Source organism: Chlamydotis macqueenii, chromosome 16 (genome assembly GCF_036417535.1).
Source record: "Chlamydotis macqueenii isolate bChlMac1 chromosome 16, bChlMac1.mat, whole genome shotgun sequence".
Lineage (NCBI taxonomy): Eukaryota > Metazoa > Chordata > Aves > Otidiformes > Otididae > Chlamydotis > Chlamydotis macqueenii.
This window is the reverse complement of record NC_141571.1, coordinates 8,649,027-8,663,585: the sequence shown is the minus strand read 5'-3', so window position 1 is coordinate 8,663,585 and position 14,559 is coordinate 8,649,027. Positions and strand designations below refer to the sequence as shown.

Sequence of the window (14,559 nt, the reverse complement as noted above, 5' to 3'; positions counted from 1 at the left end):
TCGCCCCGGGGCTGCGGGGCCGGTGCGGGCCGGGCCGGGCTCCTCCTCCGCGGGGGCGGCCCCGCCGGCAGGTGCCTGCCCGGGAGCAGGAAGCGGCCGCCGCTCCCCACGCCGCTCTCCTCGTGTGGTGCCACTGCCCGCACCCCGCCCGCCTCAGCGACCCCCGGGAGATCTTTTCTGCTTGTTTTTTTTTTTTCTTTTTCTTTTTCTCCCTCCCCTCTAACTCCTCTCCACTTGCGCTTGGAAGGATACCGACGGGCGTCGCGGCGGCTCTCGCACTTCGGCTCCCCTCGGCAACCGGCCGGCCCCGGGCGAGCCTCCCCTTCCCTCCCCTCCTCCCCGCCGTCCCCCTCCCGTCCCGCCGCTGCCAGGCCGGCTCCGGCCGCGATGAGCGCCGCCGCCCGGGCTCCGGAGCCCGACCCGCAGGAGGGGGGGCCCGGGCATGGCCCCGGCCCCGGCCCGGCCCGAGAGGGCAGCCCGCAGGAGGAGTTTGACTTCTCCATCCTCTTCGACTACGACTACCTGAAGCCGATCGAAGGTTGGTGAGGACCCGGTGCCGCGCCCCGACGGGGCGGCGGAGCCGCCTCTACCGGACCGAGCGGCTCCGGTTCGGTCCGGGCGATGCCTGCGGCCTCTGGCAGCCCCTCGGATTGCGGTGGGGACCCGGGATGCTGCCGGGCTCCTGTCCTGCCTGGGGCCTGCCCCACCGGGTCCGCGGCGATGGGTGCCGGGCTGCACTCGGGGCCGGGGTTTTGGGGGTCGCGGTGCTGCTCTGGCCCACGGGCGCTTGTGAACGGTCACCGGCGGCCAGTGGCTTGGGCCCCAGCTGATGATGGAGCATCTGCGAGCGGCTGCGGGACCCTCCTGTTGCTTAGAAAGTTGTGCGCTTGGGTGTGGGAGCACGGCTGTGAAAGACAAAGCAGAAGAGCTGGGCTCAGGTGGTCACCTTGTGACCGTGGCCGTGGTGGTGGAGAATGTTCTGGGAACTCAAAATGGGCAGCTTGAGCACTGGGTCGAGGAGGCCTAAGGAGCTGCTTACTTGCGATGAGTCTGACCATCCTGCTTGGATGGCAAGGAGCTGAGGAGATCTGGTTTGCAGTTTGGGTCCAAATATTGTAAGCTTAAGTTAAATTGAAAAAAAAAAAAAAAAAAAAGATTTGCGAACTGTTCTCCTGCTTTCCTGAGTTTATGCAAGTCTGTGATACTAAAAGCACTGTGACAAGTGTTCCCTGATTCTCTAAATGATAATTCAATCTGTTGATGATACCTGATCTGGTTGGAGATGTCCCTACTCCTTGCAGGGTAGCTGGACTGGATGGACTTTAAAGGTCCCTTCCAACCCAAACTATTCTGTGATACTTCCTATCCCATAAAATACAGATTTGTGTAAGTCAGGCAAAGCCAAAAGAGACAGGACCCAGGGGAAAGAATTGCTGGGATATCGTTTCTAAGATACCCGCGGTTTGGTTCTGCACAGTTGAGAGGTGGCATTTCCCTAGGGCGTTTGAAGAAAGCAGTGTGTTCCTAGGGGACAGTGCAGGAGGAGACCTGTTAGGCCTGAATCATGGTATCATTAGCGAAATGGAGAGTTGTTACTGAGTTTTATTCTTTGTTTGCTTGTTTAAATATACAGATGTGCACTGGCATCAAAGCTGAGTGAGGATGGTTAATGTCATCGTATGCACAAAGCTGCACTTTCTTTCAAGGTTTAATGTAGATCAAACCATGCTAAAATAAATCCACTGTGGGGAGAGGTCAGTGGTTATAATGAAAATACATTAAATCTCAGTGAAAGCTTCAGATGCTGGGTTTTTTTTCCACATCTTTATAGTAGAGAGTACTGCTGTGAAGCCTTAAGTGGGAAGTTCCACAGAATATAATAGTACGTAGGTGGGGGGTAGAAAGTTTGATCTTCTAACCGCATAAATGCAGAGAAGTGTACGCTTGCAGCAGAAGTAACTTCCTTCTTGAGCCTGCTTTCTCCACGTTTGGATGACTGGAAACCATAATTAGCAGTAATTCTGTTTGTTCCAAACATGGAAATCATTAGCATAAAAAAAAAAATCACAACCATATATGCTAGCATTGTAATCTGGAGAACATTCTCCTTCGGTTTGAAAAGGCACCAGCCTAGGGTCTGTAAGCAATCCAGTATACATCCGTGACCTTTAATGTACAAAAGATTAAAGCATGTTTACATGAGAACAGAAAATGTTAAAATTTTGAGAAAGAGGTTTATCCACATTCTGGTGGTAAATGATGCTCGTTGTTCATGTGCGATTCTGGCCTTGTCTGAACTGTAGTTGAGAAAACAAGTCGTTTTCAGTGGAGGATTCAAAATGGAACCAAAACCATAGGAGTGTCTGTGGATCCCAGCACTTGAGTCTGGTTCCTGCATTCAAAGCCCGTTTGAAAGAGGCTCTGCTTTCCTCAGAGTCTGACCGGCTCCACCCACCGCTTGCAACAAGTCCTATAATAACAAATCTCTGTAAACATGCTGAAGTGATTTTTTTTTTCTTTAGGCAAAAATTGTAAATTTGAGGCTCTAGAAATGAATGGATTGGGATGAAAGTTTGTTTCTGATAAAAAATATTTTAAAAGGTTGGGGTTTGACAGTATCCACCTAAGCTAGCATTTCAAAAGTAGGATCTATATCACAACTTGTTGCCATGGAAATGCCAGAAATATCCTTACTGAAAGCTGTTGGCATTCAGTAGTGCTTATGTGTGCCTGAGACAACAGGAACATGGACTGCTATAAAAGCAACAGGGGAAAAAGGGTAAATAAAAACCCTACAGTCAATATTATTAATATTAAATATTCCTCTCCAAGCCAACCATTTCCATAAGCAGGAGTGCTGAACAAAGTGCCTTTTACTTTTGCCTTTACTTGCCAAACTTTAATTAGCTGTCTTCTCATTTGCAAACCAGAAACATCTGCCTTCAGCAGGCTGCTCCGAGACGTGCCCAGGTGAACGGGCTTTAGGAGGCTTGAGCAAAGCAGGTGTCCTGGGCTGTTAGGTTGATTGTGATTTCACTTGAGCATTGAAGATGTTTTTTGTCCTTTTAAAGAAATGTCTTAGATGCATTCCCTTGAGAGATACACGTAGAGGTCTTGCTAGCAGGATCCCAAGTTTTAGCTTATTTCAGACTAGAAAGGTGCTGAATGTCCTTGTTTCTCAGTGGAGAAAACTGACAGAAAGTCAATGAGCATTTGAACTCGCTCCTACAAATGGAGATGAGTAAGTTCTGGTAACTGCTTTGTGTAATATTCCGTAAAACCTGTTGTTGGCCACTGTGAGAGACAAGATCCTGAAAAGCCAGACCACTGCTCTGCTTCAGCAGCTCACCTACTCAATTTTGTTGGGTGGTGACTGTGTGATGATCCACTGCCAGGTAAAGCTGCTGCATAATTTTTAATATTTGAGGTTAACCCTTCCGAGGACTGGTCCTCTGAGTGGTGTTTTGAAATTTGAAATCCAAACAAAACCCATCCTAAATTAAGAGTCCAGACAAATCCTGCCCAAAGACAAGAGGTGAGAATGGGTATTGGAAGGAGTATTTTCTTGTAGGCTCAAGCCTTTGCTGTGGCCCAGCAGACTCCTACGTTGCATCTGGTGATATGAATGTACAAGGTCTGTGTAAGTATAGTACAGAGAGGGGAAGAAGGGAGCATCTGTAAATATTAATATTCTGCTAAATACTTGTTTGTATGTAGAAGGGCTCCCAGGGACATTGCCACATCTTGCAGCTGTCAAGCCCTGTAAAATTTGCCTCATTCCTTCTTTTTCTCCCCAGCACAAAGCTATTAAAAGAAAAAAAAAAAAATAAAAGCTTGCAGCTCGGTCCTGGTGACTGGCTCAGTAACACAGGAGGCTGTGTTCAGCGGCAGCCCTGCAGTGAGGAAGCAAACACGCACATGTCACAGAGAACACCAGATCTCACTCAGGAAACCAACTTTCACTTTGAGCTTCCAAGCAGCTTGTGTGAGTAACAGACAACTCGGCTTTTGAAAAATGCCAGAAAGCTCTGGACTGACCCCTTCAAATTACAATAAGAAAATTAATTTTAAAAGTTTTGGACTCTTCTACTTATGCAAATCAGGAACTCCAGTGAAATCCCAGGAGCTGCACTGCAGCGAACGGATGTGAGGTCAAACCCAAACTTCTCGCCCTGCCCTCCCTCGTCCCGTGGGCGGCTATCTTCAGCTTTCCCTAGGTGATGATTTGTGTAAACCCATCGTGGAATGCAGTTGCTGGGCTGATCTGTTATTCCCTAATTTCATGCTAATTGGCAAGGTCACATTTGGCTGACTGAATGGCTTTGAAGTCCCTGCCCTGTTTGGGAAGCAGCGGAGGGTGGGCCCTGGCAGAGCCGGGTGCGTACATCCGCACTGGTGTGCATCCCATCTGGCTTGGGAAACCTCTGGAGCCTGGCGGGACCCCGTGTGGGTTTCCCTTTCTGCCTCTCAGACATGTGTGAAAAGGAGCTTTGAAAATGAAGGGTTAAGCCCTTTAAAACTGAAATCCCTTGATCTTTTCCACCTGTGTTTGAACTCTCCTAGCTAATCAGTGCTAAGGGCTCCTGAGGGGACCCAGCTGGGGAGGCTGGTGGCCACTGGATGGTTGGTGAAGCTGTCTGCAGTGTTCCTCCATCTGTCCCTCTGTCTGTCTGTGGGAGCTGGTTTGCTGTTTGTTTACAACACGGTAGGATGCCTTGCTTACATCCCCTGTGGTGGGGAGGGAGAGGAGAGATGGTCTTGTGAACTAGCAACTGGGTGAAGGCTGTGGGAAAAGAGGGGAAGGAGAGCAGGGAGCATGGAGGCAGTTTGAGTGGGATCCTAGGGGATTTGGAGGTGGGGCTTCCCTGCTCGTGGGGTGTGGGTGACGCAGGGGAGTAGGCTGTTTGCTGGCAGTGAGGATGACAGAGAATGTGAGGAGGTGCCAGTGTTGTCTGGGTGTGAAGTTCGCTGGCTTTTAACCCTCTGTCAAACAAGAGGGATCTTTTGGTACTGAATCAGAGGATGATTCAGCAGTGAAACCTCAGTCTGGGAAATGCCGGAGTGAAGGGAGGTGGGGACGTGCTGTGACTGCCCGTGCAGAGGCTAGCTGAGGAGCTGTGTTGAAGCTGCTGTGCTGCTCACCAGGATGGTCATCAGACAAGCAGTGCAGAGGACAGTCCTTTGCAGGAGCATTTTGGTCTGTGTCCTGAGGTGCAATATGCAGGGACAGATGAACCCCTGAAGGTAGCACAGCCTCAGGTGCCAAGCTGTACCTCTGGGGCATGTGCACAAAGGTTTCCAAGCTGCTTCAGTTCTTGAAGAACACCTTTGCTGGGCTGATCGGTCACAGAATTATTCTCTTGTAGGGGGATGCAGCGGCCTCTTGGCTCCATGGGGAGCTCAGCTGGTGGGCGGCTGGGCTGCTCCCGGCCATCTCCAGCATGGCAGAGGGCCAGGGTTTGCTGTCCTCAGCTCCCCCCACCCTAACCCAGTGCACCTTGACGGCTCAGGGAGAAGCATGGGCATTGCTGGGGCTCCCTGCCTGGAGCTCTTCCCATGCCCCAGGCTGCTTCATGTTCCCGCTGGTCTCTGCAAATGCAGAGGGAAAGAAGCTGGGCTGCCAGGCTCCCTGTTCCCCTCCTGTCAAAGGCAGGAGCTTGACATTGTTTAAAAAACCAAACTGTGCTCGCCTGGGGAAGCTGGGATGTTGGCTCAAGTCGGTCCCTTTCTCGAGCGGATTCCAAACCCCAGCCTGCTTGAGCCAAGTTGGCCAGGAGCAGGGTAGCCAGTCCTCTCCTACTAAAGCAAAAAGCAGAATTTCTCCTGATTTTGATGTAAGAGTCGTTTACTTCCAGAGAGCAGCACTTGCTACTTTACCCAACTGCCCCTTTTCTCTCCCCTGATGAGGTCAGAGACTTGCGTTGTAGCATCACCGCCATTTCCATGGCAACAGACCCTGACATCACAGGCGTGGGCAACAGCACCCGGAACAGTGATTTCATTGTACTGCTGAAGTTATGCAGGGCTGGGACTCAGTCAGGAGATCTCCCCGAGCCCCGCATCCTGACGAAGCCGTACCAATGAGTCAGGGCCGGCAGCCTCTCCCCTGCCCAAGACGCAGCCTCAGCCCTGGGCATCTCTGCCCGGCGCGGTTCCCTGGGCGCTCTTCAAACGAGCTGAGGTTTCCTTGTCTGCAGCCTTGCCCACGTTCCAGCGCCGCTGCCTGCTTTATTGATAATTTGCCGTGTGGTGGGGGAAACTAAATATTTTTGCTGTGCAGAAGGCTGTGGGTGTTGTCTGCTTGGCAAAGGCGCCTGCCTCGCTGGCTGTCGGCGAGCGCTGGGTGAGCAATCCCGGTCTGTGCAGCCTGTGAAGCGCGGCAGAGGAGCGCTCTGCACGAGTGCTCTGCGCAGGCAAGGGCACGCTGCAGCTTGTCATTGTGCGTAAACGTAGTTATTAATATCTGGAACATGGATCCTCTTGAAGAGTGAATGCCAAGGATGAAAGTGCTCATTTAAACACAATATTCCAGAGAAAAACATAGAAAACTTGGGTTATCTGAAGCCCGATTTTTAATAGGCAGAAAGTGTGGGTGGTTGTGTGTGTTTGTCATTCAGAAGACTTTAAATATTACACGTTCACATACAAATATATGTTTGTTTTCGCCGTACCCCTCAACACAAGTGTGTATACGTGCCAGCTTTCCTGCTCACCATGTGTTGTGAGGAGTTGTCCTTTTTTATCTGTTGTTGCGTATCCGGCACTGACAGCGCGGTTTGACGTGTGCGGTGGGGGCAGCTCTCGCTGAATGGGGAGCTGAAACGGTCGCCTGTTCCTTGGTGTGATGCTGTTCAGCCTGGAGAGCTTTTCTGCGACTGCCGGTCACCGTCTGAATCCTGGCGTCAAGCCTGGCTCTGCTTGGTGCTGGTTTTGCTCCCTTGCATCAGCTCAAATCGGAGCGATTCTCCTGAAAGCGGTGGGAGCGATGTTTTGTGTGACTGCGTAGGGGGTGTTGCTCTGACTAGTCTGAAGGGCTGATGAATTCTATTCAAAGTGAGCGGCAGCATCAGTATCTAGGCTCGATGCCTCAGGGTTTGAGTGATGTGAATGACACACTATTCCTGTGAACGCCAAAGCTCTGATATCCGAAATCAACGATGCTAAAAATATGTACAGTTCAAAATTCAGTCACTCATTGCTGTTTTCCCCAGCCCCCAAACAGCAGTGTGCTGGGATTAAAAGCCAGAGGGAACCTTAAGAAGTCTGCAAGCTGGGCTTTCCCAGTCATCTCCCACGCGGTCACATAGACATTCTGTGTGTTGGTTGGTTTGGTTGGGTGTTGAGGTTTCCCGCTAAATGAGAAAGCTCAGCGGTTCCTGCTACTTTTTTTTTTTTTTTGTGGAGTTTTCTCCAGGTTGTGCAAAATATTGAACACAAAAAGCAGTCATCAAAAATCAGTGGAGGATTTTGCTTTCACGCTAGGGAGCGTTTAAAACTGAAAATGAACAGAAACCCCCTGAAATTAAATCACAGTCTGTGTGCAAAAGTTTCACAATGATCTTTTGCTACTTTTGCAGAAAGCACAGCCAGCCCCTGCCTGGCTTGATGTACAATATTATTTGCTCATGGGAAATGTTGCCTCATGTAGTGTAGGAGTTAGAGAAAATGCTGGTACAGTTATTTAAATACCTAAATGAAACTCTCTTTGCCTATGACACATACCACTCTGTGCCCAGCAGATAGTGAGAGTTCATCTCCAACTGTGGAGCTCTTTCAGATTTTTCCTGCTGGATACACTGAGATCTTTAAAACTGTATCAAAGTCCTGGTAGTATTTTGCATGCTTTTGTGTAATGGCAAGTATTATTCAGCTCCCAGGCTGGGGGAGCTACAGGAGCTGATGTACCTCGGGGGGTCTGTCCCAGGGATGCCTGGCATGACTCTGCTCTCTCGGGTCCTCTCTCTGGCATTACGCACCCGGTGCGGTGCTGGGGTGAGATCAGAACTGGGCTCAGTGATGCTGGTGGGAATTCCGTGTTGCCTAGAAGCATCCCTGTACTCTGCAACCTGGGGATAGTTTGCAAGACTGAGAATCTCTGAAAACTGGGTTTTTTTTTTGCACCAGGAGAGAGTTGCGCTGAACACGTACCTGTTATTGTGTATTTTATAATCCCTCTCTGACCAAAACATTCCTAGAGCTGCAAATGGAAAGTGATTGCCTGTAACCATGGGGCTGGATCCTTCCTCTCTCTCTCTCTCTCTCCCCTAACAAATATTTGTGAATGTGTTTTTGATCATCCGGTGCTTTCTCATGTGAAACCTGTCACCAAAACTTGTTGGCGTGATATAGAGACAAATCATCATACAGAACTGACTTTTTCATTTAAAAGCCTGAGCTCAGCTTTGGTTTCAGGAAGGCTTTTCTGTCTGGACTTCGCTTTGTAAGAAAGGTTTTTCTTCCTTGACCGAAAGCTGTTCCTCAACCTCTTGGATTTATGTAGACCTATTTGGAAGTGGTTGTGTGACGTGGTGGTCTCGGTCCAGCTCCTAGCTGGCAGAAGTTGACCAAAGTCCCAACCCCCTGGTTGGCGCTCGGGAGTGTGTTTGGCAGAAAGAGTAGGAAGGCCAGCACTGAAACAGGCAGAGAGGCTGAGGTGTGGCCGACCCTTCCAGGCAATCCCTCTAGCTCAGGGCTGGGGTCGAGGGAGCCCAGCTGGCCGGTGTGGAAGTGTTTGCAGGACTTCTGTCTGTGCTGCATCTGCTCTGAGCACTTGAGCTTCCCTGGCTGTTAATCCAGTACTTTTCACAAGCATTAATTGCAGTTAAAAGAAAGAGTTACACAAATACTTACCTAATATCAGATCACAACCAGTTTATAAATATGCTTTTTTTTTAATCCATGATTGCTCAGCTTCTGTAATAATATTTATAGTCTTAAAGAGACCCTTCTTTTTCCAGAAGAACCGACTCCACATAAAACCAACAGCCCACCCTCTGGAGTTACATACGCTCATGATGTCCTGGACTGTGGCCTCAAGCCATGCCCCCTGCCTTTTTCTAGCCTTTCTGCAGATCCCATGGGCAGATATGGACAGCCAGATAGCATAGGGACAACACCTACACACCCTGCCAACGCTGCAGGGGCCTCTGCTCCGAGCCCTAGGATTGAAATTACTCCATATCATGAACTGATTCATTCAGGGGGTCCCTTCCGCAGCAGAGACACAGATGTTCTTTTGGTAGAACATCAGTCAAACTCAGCTACCGCTAGCCCAAGGGTTACCCTGCCTGTCCCTGGCTTTGAGGGCTACAGAGAACCACTGTGTTTGAGCCCAGCTAGTAGCGGCTCCTCTGCAAGTTTCATTTCAGAGACAAATGTATCTCCTTGCACGTCACCATGTGTTTCACCAAATAATGGTCCTAGTGATGACCTTTGTCCACAGTTTCAAAACATCCATACTCATTATTCTCCTAGAACCTCTCCAATAATGTCACCACGAACAAGCATCACGGAGGAAACCTGCTTGGGACGACATTCACCATCACCCTGTCCCAACTCAAGGTCTTCATCACCAGGTGCAAAACGGAGGTACTCTTGCACTGAGCTCTACAGTACTCAGCTGCCTTCCACTTCTCCACGACAGTCAAGGACCCCCTCTCCACAATCCTCTCCTCGCATCCCCTTGAGAGAAGACAACTCTTCAGTTACTTACACGCAGTTGCCCAGCACTTCTCTTTCCATGGATGCTATGAACACCCTTCCTACGGATCCTTCCTGTGGTGTTCCCACGAAAATTTGGAAAACCAGCCCTGATCCTTCATCAATGCCTTCCCACAAAAACAGCATTCCATGTCACGTCTTTCAGACTGTTGACTTCCATGGGCCTTGTGAGCAGGAGGACAGGAGAAACTCAGCCCCAGAATCAATTTTGTTGGTACCTCCATCCTGGACAAAGCAACTGGTGCCTGCGATACCCATCTGCAGGTACGTGATGCTTCTTGTGGTTGTGTTTTCTCATGTTCTCATGGCATGATGTCCCTCTGTTGTGTGTACTGATCCCCAGGGAGCGTTTCCTTGGGCAGATCCTGCTGCAGACCGGAGCTGAGTGCTCAGGGACAGCACTGGTTAGTGGGAGCCCAGTCCATTATGATTCCGAGAGATGAGAAAAATCTGAGTTTGGAAGAAACATCATCAGAGTGGTTCATTGATAGCACAGCATGTGACAAATTCAAATTTCCAAATTATTTGTCTAAAAGCAGCTTGCAGACAGCCTTTGACAAAGGCTAAATACTCATTCCATCCTGCTGCTTTTAAAGAAAATGACTTGATTGCTTCTCTAAGTTCAGAGAATGTCCACAAATTTCTATTGAGGATGAAAATACTTTAAATATTTCCTGATTCAAAATAGAGCACACTGCTCCAAGTCAGACTGAGCATTCGGTCAACCCCAAGTGACTTATTGTTGGTTGTTAATTTGTTAATTGTCATTTAACCCAAATCTCAGCCGTTGGCACTACCGGCATCGACTCCCTCCATTGTCTGGCGCTGGCGGCATGCAGGTCTGGGCCCTGAGCGGTGCGTATCTGCCAGGACGGAGGGTGCCAAACGTGTGATTCCACTTGCGGTCACCACTGGCACCATGTCGGCCCTGCCATCCCGCTCAGCAGCGAGGGTGTCCCCACGCTGACGTTATCCCATGCTGCTCCTGAGCTGCTAAACACAAATTGTGAATGGAAGAACACGGGCTGTGACTTTCCTTGGCTTTCTAGGTCGGTCCTGGCAGCAGTTTGTACTGACAAAATAAGAGTTGTTTAAAGTCCAGTGCAAGCTCTAGTTGTACATCTCAGTGTATTAATTTCATGCTATAAACCTTTCTGTATTTTGATAACAGGTAAACTGGTATCAGGTAAGAATGTTTAGCATTTTATTCGTGTGCGTTTCAGTATTTATGGAAATAATAAATATTATGAATTTACGCAACAGGTAAGTAATGGTAAATGGAGTTCATGTTTCACAAAGTGTGTTCTGTGAGCAAAGTTTAAGAAGCACAGCAAAAGCCAGATAAGAGAGAGGGATCTTTGAAAAAATGTAACTGCTACAGATATTTCTATTTAAGAAATAGAAATATTCTATCCTCTTCTGCAAGGAGATGGGCCCACAGAAATTATTGTGTTCATCCTCAAGTTCAGCAGAGTTTGTCGTTGTACATGAGCAGGACAGCATATTCTCACTGAAATTAGCAGCAGACTCCTAAATGTTTCTGTGAGAGCAGCCCCGGTGGGGCACTTGGAGGGAGAACAGATCAGGGCTTTGAGAAATTAAGTGCTAAAGAGTTTCAGCTGGTGTGGTTTCTCTCTGCCCAGTTTGCCCGTCCAGTCGCTCCCACCCCTCGAGTGGCCACTTTCCAGCCAGTCTGGCTCCTACGAGCTGCGGATCGAGGTACAGCCGAAGCCTCACCACCGGGCACACTACGAGACAGAGGGGAGCCGAGGGGCCGTCAAGGCACCGACCGGAGGCCACCCCATCGTCCAGGTAAGGACTGGAGAACAACTCTGTAGAGGAAAAGCTGGGGGTGAGTTCAGTTTGAAAGTCTTGCTGGGGACTGACCCTGAAAGAGGAGGACCATGTGAACTTGGGTGTGCTTGCAGATGTGTGTAAAGTGTTTGAAGTTGAGCTGTGGTGAAGTCCTAGATGTTTGGAAAGTTGGTTTGGATTAGCTTGTGAAAGCTCAGAAACTTAGGCAAAGTATTTGCCACCTTTCTGGACTGTATGTTAAACCTCCTGTAACCCAGCTTTGTCATAAGATGCCCAGCTGTCCTGAATTCCAGCTGCACCTGTTTTATCTTCAGAACAGACTAATCTGTATGAGCTAGGGCTTTTTTGTGAGGTTCAAAATGTACAGACATCAGCCTGGCTTTCAAACTCGGCGTAGCTCAGTGACCTACCAAACTCAGGTTTAAAATAACTGGCAGATCGCGTTAGATGTGCCGTACCACGTCCTCTTGCCAGCGGTGCGCGAGGGTTTTGGAGCCGTGCTGCCCCAGGCTCCCGCAGAGCAAGTGCATGCAGCAGGGTTGGTACCTGTGTCTAATCTTGGCCCCTCACTGGTCCGTACAGCCAAACTGCACACAGCTCCTGCACGTTCACCTGAGTTTTAAAGAAAGGCAAAGCAACATTCTTGATGGGAGTTGGGTTAGGAAGGGATGGATGTTAAACTGGAGTTTCCCCAGAGTTAACAGCTGCCTTTCACTAGAAATATCTTTCATGCGTTTGCTTTTTCTTAGCAATTTTACTCTTTTTTGGAGTTTGGTGTGGTGTTTTTTTTTTTTATTTTGTGTTTTTGTTGTTGTTGTTGTTTTGTTTTTTTTTTTTCTTTCTATCCTCTGGTTATGTGGTAGAACTTCTAATTTTAAGCCCATTTAAATTTAGGTCAGATAATTTCACCCGTGTGTGGTGCAAGCACTCAGTACATCCATTCAGTCCGGTGCCTGGTTTATGTGTAACTTGCTGATGCCGTGTCCCACCTCGCATGCGGTTCTGCTCGGCACCTCTGGTAACGCTGCCTTCTTTTTGTCCTGGATGTACGCCACCGTGGGGGAACTGATTTGGGCTGATGTCACTACAGAAACAAAATTTTATATCTCTTTTGAGGTGTAATTTATATTGCCCTAAAGAGTCCACTCTGCTGAAATCGGTGAACAAAATCCAAGCTGACAGTGATGGAGGAAACAAAATTTGGTCCTTTGCTGACCTGAGGGATGGGTGAACTGAACCCTTGTTCTGTTGTGCATAGTGAAGGGCTTTTCCTTCACCTTTCAAAGGGTGATGTGAAATAACGGCTGAGTAGCTGCACTGGAGCCATTTGGGGCCACATCGGTCTTTTCACTCATTCCAGCCAGTCCTGTTCAGGAAGGAAGGCCGGGCTTTGGGTCGGGGTTGCAAGGTGTCAGGGCGATATTGCTGGTAATGGGGGATGGCAACTGCACAGATCAGCCACAGCTGCAGCTTTCACTGAGCAAAGCTGGGGTGCATCTTACAGATGTTCCTGTCACACCTGGGCCTTGCTATGCCAAGCGTGAGCTGGGAAAGTGTGGAAGTTTGTGCTTGGTTTTAAGCATGTGATCAATACCACTAGTTTCACTGGGTTGGCTGGTGCTTAACTTCAAACATACATTAGATATTGCCCTGCAGGCTCAGCCCCTTCTAAAATCAAGCCATGAATTGTTAAATCAATGAATTTATTGACTTTGGTTGAGCTGGACTTACATGTATGGACTGGATATTTGAGTAAAGGGTGCAGGATAATAATAAATAGCAGTCACACGTATATGCAATCTTTTTGGTTTATGAATCTGACAAACTCCTAGCATGCTGTGGTGTGTTTGAAGCTACGTGGATGCATGAACTATTTGGCCTGTCAGCACTTGTTGTGTTCTCAGTTTGCTTACAAATGGTATCGTTTACCTTCCCGAGATATTCCTATCAACCGGATGTTTATTGCAGTGAAGGAGTTTCTTGTGACGTGGGGAAATATAAGTGCTTTGTTTCCTTCCTGTAATCAATATCAGTCCAAGAGGGATTTATATTTTCTGTTGGAGACAGGAACTGATATTCCTGGTTTTATCATAATTTGCCATCAAGCTTTAAGGATCTTAAACTATAAATTCAAAGATGCGTGTTAGTTTCCCAAGCAGATGTGCCTTTGCACAGCTGTGCCTGCATATGGGGAAAATACGGACAGTTTCTTTATGAAGGTTTATTACAAACCTGGAAGTATTTGTTGTGTTTGTGTTCACTTTAATATAACGAGGTTCATATGGGTGCCCAGCTATGAGATAGTTGCACCTGTATGGTTTATGATGTCTGAAACTCAGGAAAGGCTAATAAAATCCAAAGCTTTCATGTTGTAAGTTATTTAGTTATTTGGCTTCAACAGGGTTTCTTCTCCCCCCCCCCACCCCGCCTCACCTTCTTTCCCCTCAGTGAATTTTAACTTTTGTCTTCTTGTCAGAAGCAAACAGTACAGAAACAGAGAAAATGAAACAGGAGAGACTTTTGAAAGGTAGACGCTGTCTTGAGGAAAGTTTGCATGAGCTACAGGCAACTGGTTGCAGGGAAATTAAATTGTTTTCAGCAGGTTCTGTCTGTGTTCGGCCCCAGAGCAGGGATAGCAGTGTTGACCCTGAGGTGACTGGGCTGGCGTTCTCCTGCGGGCTGGGGACCCACAGTGCTTCTCAGATGACAGATGTGAACACACCCGTGTCCCATTCATGTCCCATACATTTTTGAACTACTTTTGATAAAATTCCCATTAAATTAACCCTCCATTAATTAGTGGACTAATTATCCAGCTGAACCCTCTGGAGGAAGAGACCTTGGTTAGTTTTTGCAGCATTGTGTTGGCCTGCTGTATTTATTTTTTGAAAACTGTATTTTGCCTGCAAGTTTCTTCTTTTGAGTGCTCTGAAGCTACAGACCAGCAGATCTCATATCCTCCAGGCCTTATCTTGTGGTTTATTTTTCTGATGCTGCTTCCTCCTCTTCGCGTGTCTAGCCCCG

The 14,559-nt window shown here is 48.3% G+C and overlaps 1 protein-coding gene across 1 annotated transcript in view; it reads left to right on the top strand.

The window, feature by feature from the left end:
• Positions 1 to 387: 387 nt before the first annotated feature.
• NFATC2 (nuclear factor of activated T cells 2) overlaps positions 388 to 14,559 on the top strand; it is an 86,969-nt gene continuing 72,797 nt past the window's right edge. Inside the window, exons 1-3 of the mRNA XM_086760565.1 lie at positions 388 to 538; positions 8,958 to 9,984; positions 11,364 to 11,532. Of these exons, the coding sequence (XP_086616691.1) occupies positions 388 to 538; positions 8,958 to 9,984; positions 11,364 to 11,532 (1,347 nt within the window). The remainder of the gene's footprint in view (positions 539 to 8,957; positions 9,985 to 11,363; positions 11,533 to 14,559) is intronic.